The sequence below is a fragment of the Rhamphochromis longiceps genome, linkage group LG5 (genome assembly GCF_057381845.1).
Source record: "Rhamphochromis longiceps isolate RC_006_pf linkage group LG5, R_longiceps_female_GT1.1, whole genome shotgun sequence".
NCBI classification, from domain to species: Eukaryota; Metazoa; Chordata; class Actinopteri; order Cichliformes; family Cichlidae; genus Rhamphochromis; species Rhamphochromis longiceps.
In genome coordinates, this window is record NC_140561.1 from 26,674,871 (window position 1) to 26,692,236 (window position 17,366).

The 17,366-nt window shown below is 39.0% G+C and overlaps 1 protein-coding gene across 6 annotated transcripts in view; it reads right to left on the minus strand.

Annotated features, from left to right (window-relative positions):
• cfap20dc (CFAP20 domain containing) overlaps positions 1-17,366 on the minus strand; it is a 44,329-nt gene that overhangs the window by 6,398 nt on the left and 20,565 nt on the right. For 5 of the 6 annotated variants that reach the window (XM_085406994.1, XM_085406991.1, XM_085406990.1 and 2 more), the window contains 3 exons: positions 10,842-11,162; positions 9,016-9,285; positions 3,912-3,973 (listed from right to left, as the gene is read on the minus strand). In XM_085406994.1, coding sequence (XP_085263120.1) covers positions 3,912-3,973; positions 9,016-9,285; positions 10,842-11,162 — 653 coding nt within the window. The remainder of the gene's footprint in view (positions 1-3,911; positions 3,974-9,015; positions 9,286-10,841; positions 11,163-17,366) is intronic. The other variant, XM_085406992.1, reaches the window with a different exon arrangement.

Here is a 17,366-nt window from a genome sequence, read left to right on the forward strand (position 1 = left end):
TACTCTATGACATTTTAACAATGAAGTCCCATCATCTTGGGTTCTGAGAAGCCCATCTAAGCTCCCACTGTCCTTGAGCCACTTCTCCTGCAGCTCCACAGTTTTACTTGAAGGATCACTTATTAGATTTTGACTCAAGCTGTGACTTCCAAGTGTCCACATTCGGGCACGGAGTAGGGGTCTTAACCTTGCCTGCTTCAGAGAGAGCATGACTTCATTTCTCTCTAAATGAGTTTATCCTCCCTGTCTGCGATGTACTCAGGCTACAACTATACATCAGTCATTTTCCACTAAATGAAAACACTGCTCTGTTTTAGTATGGCGTAACAGATTACAGCCAGAGGAGAAAATATCACAAGATGAATTCTTTTACTTGGAGGCAATGCAACATTCATTTGTTAAACAGCATCCATAATCATTTTTGGCTATACATCAGTTGTGCAATTATGCATTAACATCTTCTGCCTTTGGACAAAACCTCTCATGAGAACACATCATAGCATATTTAATGAGGAATTACAGTATAATCGTCTTATGCACAATATTCTCTGCTAAGCCCGCCTCACCATCATCAAGTGCAGCGATTGATAATGTCACTCTTTCTCAAAACAAAGTATTTTACCTAAACTAGAAAACCATTCATGCTATCTCTACAGTGTGATCCTTTACACCATGGTGTACTTAATACTACTACTTTTTATTTTCACTGGCTCTACTCTTGTGTCCATGTTTTTAATCAGAATCAGAATCAGAATACTTTATTGATCCCTGGGGGAAATTATTTTTTGTTACAGTGCTCCATTTTAAACCATGGGAAATCTTTACTGGGAAATATTAAAATACAGAAATTACTTATGAGCAGTCCTCTTTAGTGATGTGGTCTTCTGATAATAGCTAATAAAAAAACCCTCCTATGATCAAGAGTAAATTATATGATACATTAAACCTACAGAAAGAAGGTTTCCTTTTTTATCTGATCTTCCCATACATTTAAGCGTACATTCATTTCATATTCTTTATGTCTTTAAGTGATAAAGTGCATTATCTCTGTTGAGGCTCTGATTTTTCTTTCTAACAAAAGCATCCGCCTCTTCTTTTCAACACCCATTTGACTGCGTGATAGGCAGGAACATTGTACAAAAGTTAATGGAAGCAATTTTCAAGGACAAAAGCCTCTGCTACTGAACTGTAAATTGAACTTCAAATTGTTAAGTGGGACTTGGCAAGAGTGATTAAACTCTTAGATTTTCAAGTCATTATAATCCAAATATAGACCAGAGATAAAGGGAATAAATTGGTTTTATTCAATTAGAGAAAGCACACTGCTTTTGCACAGTGGTTGAGTGTACTGAAAATGAGCTTTCTAAATATCTCGAAAAGAAACAGTATCAAGAAACTCTGTTTGTCTCACACGGTGGTAACAAAAGTTCACAATAGTATGTAATGTACAACTGTATTTCTAGTCAAAGTCTCACTGACAGCCTTATTTGCTGTTTCAACTTTAGCATTCTAGCCAAAGGCAGACACAATTATTACGTGCAAAGAAGCATGTTAAAATGCCAGAAAAGCCCTGGCAACATTAAGCACAGCAATCGGGGCATTTTAGCTGTCAGGGAAGCTGTTGCTCTCAACAGCAAGAAAGCCTTGCAGTGGTGCCAGGATGCTCAAAAAACACCATGATAGAATTCTCTGTAAGGGTGTCTCAGAATGCAATGCCTAAAAGAAATGAAAGAAAACAACGACAAATCCTGTGCAGCTGCTATTCAGTATGTAAATCGAGGCTTACTTCGAAGTCTCATTTCAGGACTACAGCTGTGGAAGCTGCAGAGCTCCGTCAGTGTTTGTGAACAGTAATATTAATTTCAGTGGTTATTCAATCAAACAGCATCGCTTAACTAGATATTTGCCAGTCGGCTGGATGGATAAATTTGAAATCTTTAAATCTGCATGATACAGTAATGCAAATACAAAGATTTCAGCTCAAGGAAGTCTACACATGTCCACACCATGCTACCTTGGTTTTCATCAACAAATCAAATGTGTTTGAGAGATGGGGGTTGCGTAATTTCAGTAGTGAAACCGTGATGCAATTCTTTTGTCTTCTTTTGTAACCTACAACATGGTTGTGTAACAGACCACATGGTTGTCTATATTCACAAAGAGATGGAGGTGTGCAGGGACGCGGCTCTATAACTGCCAGCTGTGGGGCTACAGGATTTCTCCAGAACCTTCCAAGGTGAACTGGATCTATTCGTACCCTGCCGCAGTTTGTTTTTTTGTGTTTTTTAGATGCATAAAAACACCTGAAAGCGAGTTTGAAATAATGGTATTCAGTGTTGTGAAGTGGGCAGTAATATCCTCCTAGTGTTAATCTGTTAAATTGAAAGTATTTGAGCTGTATTTCTGAGACTCTTTCACCTTGTGCTCTAAATCAACACACTGAATCTGTTCCAAGAGGTGTTTGACTCAAGCCTTAATTCTGAGCTATTTTCCCCTTCAAGGAACATTAGAAGAAAACACACACACACACACACACACACACACACACACACACACACACACACAAAAATGATGGTTATAGAAAACATTTTACTTCATCTTGCCTTGACAATGACAAATCCTATTTAACTTACGAGTACGAGAGGGGCCGGGGGGGGGAGATCTAGTCATTCTCCTTTCACTGCTACATAATGACAATCTGTAATTCTCAACACATGTCAAAGGATGTTTTCAGAAGTCTTTGAAAGCTTGCAAAATTTCTTTACCTTTACTTGATAAACCTCTGGTGGTTATTTACTTTTTTTGGGGGAGGGATGCGTTTCTCCAACTTCTAAAATATCTTTTCTGTTATTCTGTTTCACACTTCATAAGCCTTAAGTTGATACTGGATATAACACTTTTTTTTCTTTCGCCCTCAGCAATACAAAGCCATCCATCAATATTCTTTCTTTTTGAAGAGAATTTTATTTGGTTTTAAGCTGTAGGTAGGCAAAGCAAGGTGGAACGTGTCTTATGGCTGTTTTGCATTATGAATTACTGAACCGAAGCCCCTGCTGTGCAGAAAATCTAACACGTGCATTTTGAATTCAGGTGAATCTGAAAGCTGATGTCTACTGTATAGCAAACAAACAAATGCTTTAACAACTTCTGACAAGTCTGACAAGCACAATGACACATCTTCGGACTGCTTTCTTTTACCTTTGCTCTGGGCAGCTAATCAGAGGCACCACTATCAGAAGGAAATGAACACGATCAAACTCTGAAAGCCCCACAGATGTATATCTTGTATATGAAATAATACCTTGAAGCCTCTATTTGGAGGGTGGGGATGGAACAGTACTATTCTCCTCTATTAGCTTCTCTATTACTATTACCCTTATCAATTTTGTGTTACGAGAATAAAAGAACTGTACCTACCACACCTCCAGGTTATTTGCACTCATGTGAGTAAGGTTAGCCCCATTCAGAAAATCTACCTGACAGCTGACATTTAGCAACAAATATTGCACTGACTCATAACCATCCAATCTAGATGATGGAGCCAATTATAAATAGAGGCTTGAAGGTACACACCAGCAGGACTTTAAAAATTATATTCTACTTGCCGAAGTTATCAACAATTTAAAATATGTGTCCATTCATTTTAAATAAAGGGTCTCTTAACCCTCTCAAGGCAGGCGTTGCCGATTTGCAACAGTTAAAAACTAACAACCTGATTACCCCACATACATATTTTATGAGTTTTTTTTACTCAGAAGTACCACTGCAGAACTTGGTTGTGCATTAGCAACAAAAAGTTTAATTTGAGCCTGAGAGGGTTAATAGTCAGACTTCCATGTATAATACACTGGAATGCTAAAAAATAATGTGTAAAAAAAAAAATAGTGTGTGTAATAACACACACTTCTTACCTGGGGTTTGATTGCAGGAAGGGGTTCATTTCCGTCTGATAGTGGTGTCCCTGATTAGTTGGCTAGAGCAGAAGTAGAGGAAAGCTGTGTTAAAATGTCACCAGATGCTCCAATGCAAATCATTTTTCCCAAGAATTCTCATTAGGTTCAGTTGAAAAGACCACCAAGTACTCGATTAAGGCGCAAAAAGGAAAAAGATTTACTTGTGCAGCACATCAAAATCGAAAATATTTTTTGGTTCAGAGTGACCTGTTTCATTCAGTAAGGCAGTAATGAAGGTCGCCGCCATTTGACTCCTTTTTAAGCCCAGTCGCCCTGTCTCTCTATGAAAATTGTGCCACAACACTTACCTGTAACTGATAAGTGTCACTGGGCCTTTTGCTACTGTTGTGCACATCGTGTCGTTGAGTCAAAGGCAACTGCTGCAATGTGCTTTGATATTTCACTACTTTTGCAATACAGGTTGAGTCCTTCAGGATCAAGAGATAAATTTATAATTTTTCCTGTGCAGATTCATGAATTAATGCATTTAATGCAGTCTTGCCAGAGAATTAAACTGTGCCATGTCGTGCTGTGAGGTGTCACTCAGATATAAATAAAGCATGAGGAGCAACATTTTGTGGAGACACAGCTGTTCAGGACATCCACAAAGTTGCCCGTTCAAGGCTCCCTGAAATTACACATAAAGAACATCACCTGAGAAAATTAAGCTAAGTGAACATTTTTCTTTGTTAACAAAAGCTTTAGTCCAACCACAAATTAGCCTTTACTCTTCTTCTTCTTTTTCTTCTTTACAAATTAACAGTTGATGAAAATCCTTGTACTGCAAAAACCTAATTCTATGTTTTGTGCCTTGGCATAAAAATCAAGTATGACAAATCTGAGCAGCAAGGAACAGGAGGGATGGGTGAGCAATAAAGGGTGAACAAACCGTGATCAAGTAATCCGTGGAATCTAATAATGTGTTCAAAACTTTAGATGTCCCTATACTCTGTAAGTATGAAGGACCTAAAGCATAGGTAGAATTACAGGTAGAAGACAGCAATGATTTCCTTTTTAATATATACTCATTTTCAGCTGCATGAAACACAAGCACATTACCCTCTCCATCTTGTCAAAGTTAAAGACCATATTATAGCCTCAGGAGGATTTTTAAGCGTAGTGGCTGTTAAAGGCTATTACATTACATGACTTTGATGAAGAAGCACTCATGTTGAAGCTGCAGTCCTTACAGTTCTTGAGTTTATTTTAGCTATCTGTATGCTTCCGTACCTTCTTTATCTAATCACCTTCTTAGAATAAGACAGGACCTAAAATTGCAGCCTGTGGAATTCTGCTGGTAATATGGACCGAGGATGATGATGATGATGATGAGTTACTTGCCTGTCAAGGGATGGAGAAACTCTGGGGATCTAGGAAATAGCAACCATTTCTATATTCCAACTGTAACATTAAACCCAGTACCTCACATGGTCGATCGCACCTGCATGAACTCCAGTTTCAAAGAGAGCACTAAGTACATCTGCTGCCAACAGAAGTGCATCACTTATTTTGAACAAACATCACCTCGTGACCAAACAGCAAAATGTGGTGAGGATGTTCAATATAGCAGCGCTGGCTGTCAGTAGCTTGGGAGTCAATGTGATGACTTGCCTGGCACACTATCTGCTGTGTGTCTGCGAAGCCCACACACTTCTCATTTGCTCTTGGAGCTGACATCTATAATGTTTGTATTGTCTCCCTGGTGGAAACACCTTGGACTTTATTGACTCTTCCCTTTATATATCAACCATTATACATCCTTTATTCCCCTGTATGCCGGATCAAACAATCAGAAATCTAAAGAGCTTCACATGTATCTGATCGACATAGTCTTAGGTTCTGATTTCTGTTTCTGCAACTATCTATTAGGAAAATATTAAAACAGAGCAGTGCATGTAAAGTGTTTGTTTGGAAACTTATGCTGCACAAACCTATTTGGCAGAGAGGTCGAGTCAACAAATGATAGATAATTTATTTCCATAGCTTTCTGCTTTTTTTAACCAGGTATTTTCTTTGAGACAAATGAATGGTGGCTGAATTCCCCTCAAGTGGCTATTTTCTATTATTTATTTCCACTTTACATCTGCCCATGAAAAATTACAGACTGGGTTGTATTACAAAACTAAATCTCAGACCTCTCACTCTTCATTCCAATATAATTTTTGTAATAACACATATAATAATAATAAACTCCATTAAATTTAAAGACCCCGTCCTAAGAAAATCAAATATTTAGGCCTAGACTTGTGTCCATAATGTATTTTTTATTTGGTAGAAGACACATCATGAGAAAAACAAGCAGTTTTTCTCACGATGAAGGTTTTTACCAGTGTTGTTCCAACATTCAGATAGTCAGGATTTTTGTATGTAACAATGCTAAGAAACCAAACCCATCAACTACGAGGTGGAAGTAGCTGGTCAGAGATGAGAGAGATCAACAGTGTTTATGTGTCATTAACAAAGCATTATTATCTGTTTGCCAAAGCAGAGCAGTCAAATTTACAAATTAATCCCAGCGGCTTCCTCTCCTGCTTAACAAAGCACACACTTTGACAGCGTGATGCACCGCTGAGTCTCCCTCAGTGCAGCAGGAGAACTTGTGAGTGAGTGGCACTCTGAGACGCTGAGTGAGGGGTGGCTGCAGGACTGTGGCGGGGTCTGGATAATAATCCAACATATAACTGCAGATTGATCGTTTGATTTAGTAAAATCATTAAAAAGAAAACATTTGGCACTTCGATTTATTGTAGATTTCACAGTCACATAATCATTAAATCACTTTAACTTTTTAATTACCAACTTCCCATTAATTAAAGTGATATGGCTAAATGTTTTTTAAATCTTTAATTCCATCGTGAGATGTGTTTGACAGGGTAACTTTATGTTGAAGACAATTTTGATGCCAGAATTTCAAATTAGTCAATTTTCTTTATCAAATAAAAAAAAAAAAAATCACTCTTCAGGTTAAATTACTAAAAACACTGCTTACATTTTTTTTTGTCTCAGTCTCCCACTTGTACAGCAATTATCAGATTTGCAAATGTATCATTTTTATTCTAAAATGACACTGCTGTAGCCATGTGTCCACAAAGAATATGTTTCACATCTAGGACAACATACCACTGTGTCAGAAATCTAATTCGTCACATTTAATCTATAATGTACATTTTTTTATGGAGATTATACAATTTTATATGCCACTGGCTCTTCCCTTGATGTAACCTTTGCAAATCTACAGCCTCTTTTGATGCATTTCCAAAATCTCTCATCAAAAGTAAGCTTAGTTTAAAGTGATAAAACTAAGTGCATGCTATTCACGAGGTCACCACAAAGTAACCAGCGTACTCCCCCCATGGTCATAAAACTGAATCTGTTAGTGTTTCTAAATACGTAGGATGCTTACTGGATCACAGACAACTTAGAAAATGAAAGAGAAATTTATTTTACTTTTTTTATACAGAAAAAACTATTTTTTATGAGATTATTTTACAGTGGCTCATATGCATGTTTGCTTAACCACAGTGTGTTGTGATCTATCACAGGTCATTCTTTGTGGGATACTCATCCTTAACAAACAGGGAGAGAGCAAGACTGTATGCCGTTTATTTACAAGGCTCTTCTACAAAGATTGCCTTGTTCAGAGCTTAAATTTAAATACAGTACTTAGAATATCAGGTCATAGGACATTCTAACAGCTGTACTTGGATTTAAATACTGTGCTGCCTACAAATAGGAATGAGCTACCAAAAAAATATGAAACTACAATTATTTATCTGCCATTATTCTTGCACCCTTTTCTTTATTTCTTTACATGTAAGACTCTTTATTGAAGAATTAAATAATAACACTTTTTTATATAATATATTTTTTTTGTAGTGTTTTGTTTTCAACATTGTAATGGAAGCTTAGCACACGTTTGTCTGGAGGTTAAGTTTAGTCTGCACTGCCATAAATCACAGCAGCAGAAACCACTTGAATCACAACATCCAGGGTCCAGAGATGGATTATCATTGCCAATGGAGGAGTCCCAGCCCCAGACAATGACTATTTAGGTCTTGAAATCACTTAGTGTCTTTTTTTTAGAGAAATCTATCCTTTTGATGGAAGTTTTAGGTGTTAGATTCACTAAAATGTTATATCTCTATTTCTCTTCATTTGTGATCTGTTTAATGTGTGGTATCTTTCTTTATCTTCCTCACTTTCACGTTATCAGCAAAGTGTTTTCTTACAATACTGTTGGTGGTGCTGTTGCCATACATTACAATTATAAACACAACAGCTAATTGAAAAAAAAAGAAAGATAGAAAGAAAAAAAAACATAACTTCAGGGCATGATAGAGTAAAATGTAAATCCTAAAGTGGGGTCTAAAGATACATGTCTTTATTGGTGGCCACATAATTGTGTCCTCAATAGAAACAATGAGGTGGTAATCCCTGAGGTAATAGCACTATTCATTGTGTCCTTAAATCTTAGGACATTAATGGATACCTGAATATACAGAAATGGTAACAGGCGTATAACTCAAGAATTTGTAATGATTTTATTCACTGGGGATCCTACAGTGGACTCAGCAGAGCCAGGCATGATAGTGTTATCTCTCCATAAGTGAAACATACTTTTGTTAATGGACCATAGATCTAAATGACCTTCAATAGCCGAGAGAAAACTGCACCATCTTTAAATTCTAAAAAGATCTCTGGGGAAATTTTCAAATGACCTAAATAATTTTTAGTCACTGAGGGACCTGTGGATATTGCGCCAGTGTATATTTAAAAACTGGAAGAGGCCAATTAATGTATTTCTATCTCAATAACCTTTTATAATGCAAAAACATACTGGTGGAAGAGGTGCATTAGCACTTCATGGTGGTGTAAGTTGGGGTTTGAAATGGAAATGAGCAAGAATGAGGATCAACCTGGGTCAAACAAAATATTCGAGACAGGAGGACAAAAAGAGGAACAACGTGCTAATGATTGTAAGTGGTAGATGAGCTGCACATGTGCTGCTTGTTAGTGAAGAGTCAATAAAATATGAAGAGTAGCAAAGCTGGACAATACAGACCAGAGAGATGTGGGTCCATGTAGAAGTATCGTCACTGCTCATGCTGATGCTGACATTACACCGGTGGATCTGAGATGCACTGAGGCCCGAGGCTTTACATTCATCTTCCTCTTGCTCTCTTTTTAGGCTAGCCAGCATTCGAAGCTCCTCATCATCTTGTGTCTGCGGACTGCCGAGCAGGTCCGAGTCGCAATGACTGGAATCAACAGGCTTTAGTGTCTCATCTTCTTCTTCCTCCTTCAAATTTATCACCAATAAAACGGAGATTACCTTTTTGGGAGCAATCCACAATACAATACCTTGCACTTAGTCACAGTCAGATATACACACTGATATAATGTTTTGTGCAGACAAATAAAGTACTGAAAGTCTTAACAATAAGCTTTAGTCCCAGATAGAGCTCAAGGCAATTCTGGACATACGCCATTGTTTTGACCCACTGAGGAAATGTCTTTTAACTGTGGATCTATTGATTTAGCAGACTATGGTAACAGGATTTTTCTGACAAAGTGTAAGGAAGTCTTGTGATACCCTGGTGACGAATCAATAGCAGTCAATAAACCAAGGCTGCAGGGAGGGAAACAAACTCCTTGTCATATTCATCAGACAATCTTTCAGTCAAAGCCTTCACTGCATGTTGCCTGCTGTAGTTGGCACAAATCAGCAGTCAGGAGCTACACTGATGAAGGAAACTGGGATATCACTCAGCAGCAAGTTGTGTAAATGCAGAAAGCAACCATCAAGTGACAGATCTCCCTTCAGGCCTTGTGATCGCTTCAGTTGACTATCCTCTGATCCTGGATCGTTTCAACTGGTGCTGGGGCCTACCTCAATTTGTAACAGACCATAGACTGATCCGGCAAACCTTTTCCCCAGCTCTTTTTAGCTGTCCAAATCAGCAGTGATCACACATTACTATGAGTAAAGAGAGACAGCTGGGTGTACGAACATCAAAGTTTTTAATAAGATGCACATTTGCCACAAGGACTCCAAACCCCCACTTGCACATCACAGTTAGAGCTCAGCACCTTTATGACTGCATACTAAAAGAATTGAGTTAACCCATCTACCAAAGATGGAATTTAATCAAAATAATTTTCATTAAACCATGCTGCATTAATCAATTTTCAAGGGGGTAAAACATAAACATTAGCCCTCATTTCTATTCTGCTGTGGACTCCAACAACTTCAGACAAACATGTCTGGTTGTTTGAGCTAGCCTGCTCAGTCTCAACTTTTTTTCTTTTTTGCCACTTGATAACTTTGTGTTTTTGATGATTGGTCCTAGACAAATATTGTGTAGTAGACTCATCAAAGCTTTTTTAGTGGAAACAGTTGCCTACGGGGCTTGTTGTGAGGGACTCAGACTCAGGCTCAGACAATAAGACTGCAAATTTGCAGTGCATGAAACCAAAAAATGTGCTTGAATGAGTCCAAAAGCTCTGTAATGCTGCAATTTTAATTCTCTAATTTTGAGCTATGGGCATCCCCTTACCCCACTCATTTTCAGCAAATAATTGAATTGAAACAATAAAATTAAAGATCTTAAAGTAAATATAAAAAATATGAATAAAACAAATATTAACTTTTTCTTTTCAATGCAAATGAACACGATTTTTCATGGGTTGTAAAGTGTGTCTTCACTGGTCAGTGTGACATCTTAATGAGCATGCCATCCTGGGTGTTGACACAATAAGAGGTGATCTGAATCTCTTTTTTTTTTCAGCAATAAATTTGAGCACTATTCAGCTATGAGTAACTATCACAAAAATACTGAGCCATGATACCGGGTGAGAGCTGATGGTTGTTAAAATTGTAACCCCTACCTTGTGCTGTTTTGAATCATCCAATTTGACTTCTTGCAGGAGTCTTCTACAAACTGATATGCTGCTGCTCACATCAAGAACCCGGTTTACTTTTTCTGAAACTCTTGGACCATGCTTCTGTTCCAGTCCATTAGGTGAGAAGCACCGTGTGGGAAACAGCCCAGGTTCAGCTTTCCCACTGGAATGAGGCTGCATACTGGTGTTACGTGGAGGTGTTAGGTTCACATTATGAGATCCAGGGTGACCTTCAAGTTGTGTTCTGGGAGATGTAAGATTGGACCCACTTGTTTGTTGATGTTGGAACATGGTGAAGTTGTTATCCTGAAAGAAATACAAGGACACCATTGGGAAATAAAATTATTCAATTCTATCCATTAGTTGATTAATGTTTCTGTCGTGCTCTCTTTTGGTGTTTGAGCTTTAAATTAACCTCACATTTATAATAGCATTTTCTTCTTATCTGCTAATCTCTCACACCTTCAGATTTAGCGCTGCAACTCGGTATTGTAGTTTCAAACCCACATCCTACTGTACCAAAGAGATTATATAAGATACTGCATATGCAAGAACTACACTGGTCGTCTCAGCATTAAAAGGAATACTCAACACAAAGAGATCTGCATATCACACATTTAAGTCTGTATTCTTGAAAGAGACCTGATCCTTTGCAGTTTGTTTCCACATTGAGATTACAATCTGGATTCATACCAGCAAAAATGAAGAAAAAAAAAAACCTTGGTGCTGCAGTGGTTAGCACTGTTGCCTCACCATAAGAAGGTTGTAGCGCGTGGCGAACACTAAAGCGCCAGAATGTCACGCTAAAAAGAAAGATTCTTTAAAATACAAGGGGGAGCAAGCAAGTCAGATACCACGGGCACAGAGAGGAATGCAGGTCTGATCAGAAACAGTTTACTACTAGGCCAGGGAGCACAAATAAAACACCCTTAAAATGTACATAATAAAATGTTCGCTCTCTACTAAAAACAATTCTAAAACCCGTAAAACTACCATTTTCTACATTCACTAAACCCCCCCCCCAATTATAGCAGGGGGCTATAATTAGGCCACATGTTCATTATGGGTCCATCAGCAGGCCAGGAATTCCTCCTTTAGAGCAGAGTCCACGCCAGCTCCGTCTTCAGCAGACAAGAAAGAGCCACCCATCTTCTTGTCCTTCCGCTGGCCCATCACTTCCCAGCCCGGCTTGCGTTCTGCACCCGAATCCATGATGCGACCACCGCCACAGCTCCCCTTGCGTCGGTGTCAAATGCAGGCAGAGGTAAACCTCTGCCCTGCTGCCAATCACACGCGTTGTCTCTTACTGTTGCCGCTCCATGAGGTCAGGACTTGGTCGCCGCATTAACCTTCCAGTCTGGGGCCTCTCTCCTTCAGTGCTCAGCTAGCCTGTATTTAAAAGGTCTTTACACAGCTGATAGGCCACCTCTGGACACACCCCTGCCTCAGCAGGTGGTCCCTATCAGCTAATTTGTCCCATGTGCAGCCAGTCCACAGTGGATAAAAACCATGTCACATAAAACACTAAAAACCATGCAATAGAAACAGAATAAAACCATGCAAACAAAACAACACTCATAAATAAACACTAAAAATCTGAATAAAAACAATATACAAGATAAATACAAATTTCCACTGTGTGACAAGGTCCTAGGTCAGGGGTGGGCAATTCCAGGCCTCGAGGGCCGGTGTCCCTGCAGGTTTTAGATCTCACCTTGGGTCAACACACCTGAATCACATGATTAGTTCGTTACCAGGCCTCTGGAGAATTTCAGGACATGTTGAGGAGCTAATTTAGCCATTTCAATCAGCTGTGTTGGTTCAAGGACACATATAAAACCTGCAGGGACACCAGCCCTCGAGGCCTCGAGTTGCCCACCCCTGTCCTAGGTTAATACTGACCAGCCAGATAGGGTCTTTATGTGCAAAGTTTGCATGTTTTCCCTGTACTTACTTGTAGGTTCCCTCTGGCTTTCTTTCACAGTTCAAAGACATGCTTGGGGGTAGGTTAGGTTAATTACTGATGTGTTAGCCCTGCGATAGACTGGTGACCTTTCCAGGGTGTACCCTGCCTTTTGCTCTGTGACAGCTGGGAAAGGCTTCAGTTAAGTAATCAGTTAAGTGGAAGAAAATGGATGGATAAAAATAAAACCGTTGACCATCCTGAACCAAGGTAAGTAAGTGTAATCAACACAGATGTAAAAAGCTAACTACATCATCCAGATGCTGGCACTGTGTATTTAGCTTTTGGAACATACATGCAGTACTGTATGTGCAGACAGAGAATAAGGGAGTTCTACTCATATGAAGTTGTTCTTTTACTCTAAATCTGGATCAAACTTAGAACTCATCGCAACAGTTATAAAAAAAAATATGACAATAGTAAAAAAAACTAAAATTACAAATCACTTGCATTAAATACCTCACCCTGAAAAATAGATGTATCGCACTCATTTTAATAAATGCTGCTCCTAATGGAATTGAAAGATTAAGTATTTAAAACAAGATGCTGTTTACTATCCTCTCACTTTTCACGTCAGCCATTGCCAGTTCTTCATACAATAGAAAGAATCACAGTTGTGGCATACTCACAACCAGATTGTTATCACAAAAACATTTCTTTGTTCATAATGTAGTCTTTGTTTCTCATGAATTTAAGAGCTCGAAGCTTTCCTTGGGCCTTGGAGATCAATATTTTTTCCTTATGCTGTCTGTTTTTTTGGTGTTTTCTTTCATCTCTGAGCTTTGTTGTGGGGTGAAAGGTTATCACAAGCCCCTTGAGGTTTGTAGCTTACCGGCTCTATATGTTATTTGTTTTCCCTCATTTTTCAACACTTTATCAATTTTTTACATTCAGGTGAATAAACAATAAACAATATGTATTACTGAAATCCTGATACGGGTGCTTTTATGAGCCTGAATGCATTTTAATGAACTAATTCACGGTCCATTGGCTTAGGTACTGCATTTAAAAAACTGCACTTCCCTGAAAATATTGGAAAAAAAAAAAGATAAACGAGGTTTTAATGTATTTCAAAGTAGTTTATACAATCAAAGTTCATTTCTTTATTTTGCTTTTAATATTTCTCTATGTTTAAGAGCAAATGCTTGCTCAAAAGAATTGTATGAAGCTGACGCAACACCTTGAAAGATGATATTGCTCCAAGTTGAGAAATGAACAACCTGACACAAATAAATCAAAACCAGGTTTTATATGCAAATCTTATTATTCCATTACATCAATATATGTACAAAACTGAAATCTCTGTCTAAATTTTCTTTTTTTTTCCTAAGTATAAGGAAAAATAATGTTCTTTTAAATGTCTTTAGAGCAAAATTATTATTTACACAAACACACAATCTGCAATACCTGTCCAAAACAAAACAACACTTTAGAAAAACATATACATGACTTATTTAGTTTAATATCTTGCTGTAAATTTATTTCATGATAGCAACTGAGTTGTGTTTTAAAAACGAATGCTGGTATCAGAATCTACAAATATAGATAACAAAAGCTTACTACACAAATCCAGTGTCTGTCTGCAAACCCCTCCTACACAATTAGGAGTTGGGCAAACAAGCTTGGCACACAGGTACATCTTAGACACCTGAAAGTTCTTATCTATATATCATATATTGTTTGATCCTATATTGATGTCATGATGTTGCCTAGCAACCACCCACCTACAGCCTAAAATGACCCATCTGTAGCATCTATGGACCTTTAACGCCTTATAAAAAGGATTATATTATCTTAATTTTCACAACAATAACAATAATTTAATGACTAATTATTCATATTATCAGTCTGTCATGTTGCCTAGCAACCACCTAATAGCTACCTAAAATCACAGACCAAACAATACTGTAGCACAGTTATGTGTTAATATAAAGATTCCAGTTTTTTTCACCAGATAGGTGTTCGCAAGACATTTATTTTCAGTTCCTTTGAAACCCAAACATTATGTTCCAATTTTTTATTTTATAATTTTGTTTAACTTTTATTGGTTTATATCTGTGGAAAATCGAAGATACAGGAAACATGCTATTAGCCAAATCATATGTCACAGGTTCAAGGCTCACTAGAGCGAACTCCCGGCATATCGTTTTCAACCCCCCCACGGGCTACTCGTGTTAAACATGATATATAAGTCACTTAGATAACTTAAAAATGTTATTGTTTGGCTTTTTTCAGTGTTTTATTTGTTCGTGAGTAAATCGGTTTGGCTGAGATTACAGCTGAATAAACATCAAACGGAAAACTGATTAAACAAAAGTGTGAGATGATCCTGTGAAGACCGACCCAGTGAAAATTTAGGCAGTGGTGGACCGGACCGGCCAACCCCCACCTCTTGTAATCACCTCCAACGGTTCCTCGGTTTTGCAAATTTTTACTGGAGGTTCATTCACAACAACAACCAGGTAGTTGCACCCCTAACATGCCTTACCTCCACTAAAATATACTTTCTCTAGTCCTCAGAAGCTGAAGCTGTCTTTGTCTAACTAAAGAAGCTGTTCACATCACCACCTGTTCTTGTCCATCCTGACACCAAGCTGCAGTTTACTGTGGAGGTAGATGCATCTGACTCGGGGGTTGTGGGCAGTACTCTCTCAATGCTCCAGTCCACAAGGCAAGCTGCAGCCCTGTGCCTTCTTCTCACACCAGCTAATTCCAACTGAACAGAACTACGATGGCATTGGTTAGAGGGGGCCGAACAGCCTTTTGTCATCTGGACAGATCACAAGAACCTGACATACCTAAGGAGTACTAAACGACTCAATGCTCGCCAGGCTCACTGGTCTTTATTTCTAAGTTGCTCTAACTTCACTATTTTCTATGGTACTTGATGTTCCATAGAAAATAGTTCCATAGAAAAAAGCCAGACGCCCTGTCCTCCTGTCCCATTTTCTGCTGCCACTAACTCAACAAACCCCCAAACATTCTCCCCTCTTCATGCACAGTGGGCTCACTAACATCAGACTATGAGGAGAAAATTCAAAAAGCCCTGCAGGATGAACCAGACACTGGCACCGGGCCGCCTGTTCTACAGTCATCCACTGGTTCACACTGCCTGGTTCAACTGTCACCCTGGGGTGAGTAGAACTATATTGTTCCTCAAGCATTACTTGTGGTGTGAATCATTGGAAAGGGATGTAAATGATTATGTGGCAGCATGTTCTAGCTGTGTTTGTAGTAAGAGTAACACTCAATGCCCTTTGGGTCTGCTGCAATGTTTACCTACACCTCATCGCGCTTGGTCCTACATAGCACTACACCTTTTTATGGGTGGATAGGTTTTCCAAGGCTGTTCACTTCACCAGTCTCGAGAAATTAACCACTGCCACTGAAACTGCAAAATTACTGACCCATCATGTTTTCAGGCTTCATGGGATCTCTACAAAAATTGTTTCTGACCAGGGCTCCCAGTTAATTTCCCAAGTATGGAAGACCTTTTGTTTTGCACTCTCAGCCAAGGTATGTGTAAGCTCAGGTTTTCATCTTCAAATCACTGGCCAGTTGGAGAGGCTAAATAAAGAACTGGAGACGGCTCTCCGCTGTGTAACCTTCCAAAACCCTTCCTCCTGGTCCTCACAACTGACATTGCTGGGATACGCAGATAACTCTCTTACATCCTCTGCTACTAGTTTTTCGCCCTTCGAAGCATTTCTAGGGTACCAGGCTCCACTCTTTCCCCTCCATAGAAGCTGACCTCACCATGCCAACAGTACAGCAATAACTACAGAGGAGGAGGCAGGTGTGGACCCGGACCAGGGAGGACCTCCTCAAGACGGTCGAGAGAAACCAGCATTATGCCCATCGCTGTCAGCCTTCCACTCCCTCCCAATGACCTTGGACAGAAGGTGTGGCTCTCGGCTAAAGACATTCCCTTCAAGGTTCAAGGTTCTTTATTTGTCACATGCATAGTTATACAAGTATAACACACAGTGAAATGTAGCCTGACACGCTCCTCGACATGTGCAAAAATTGTATATATGTATGTGTGTGTATATATATATGTATATATATATATATGTATATATATGTATATATATATATATATGTATATATATATGTGTATATATATATATCGCACTTGGGGCTACCAAGGAGATGCTCTGTCCCCACTGCTGTTCTGCATAGGCCTGAACCCCCTCAGTGAGATCATTAACAAGACTGGCTACGGATACCGACTACGGAACGGAGCAGTTGTCAGCCACCTCCTGTACATGGATGACATCAAGCTGTATGCCAAGAGTGAACGAGACATCGATTCACTGATCCACACTACCAGGCTATACAGCAATGACATTGGAATGTTGTTCGGACTGGAGAAGTGTAGTCGGATGGTAACAAAGAGAGGGAAGGTAGTCAGAACTGAGGGGATTGAACTACCAGAAGGCAACATTGCAGACATAGAGGACAGTTACAAGTACCTGGGGATCCCGCAGGCAAATGGGAACCATGAAGAGGCCGCTAGAAAGGCTGCAACCACCAAGTACCTGCAG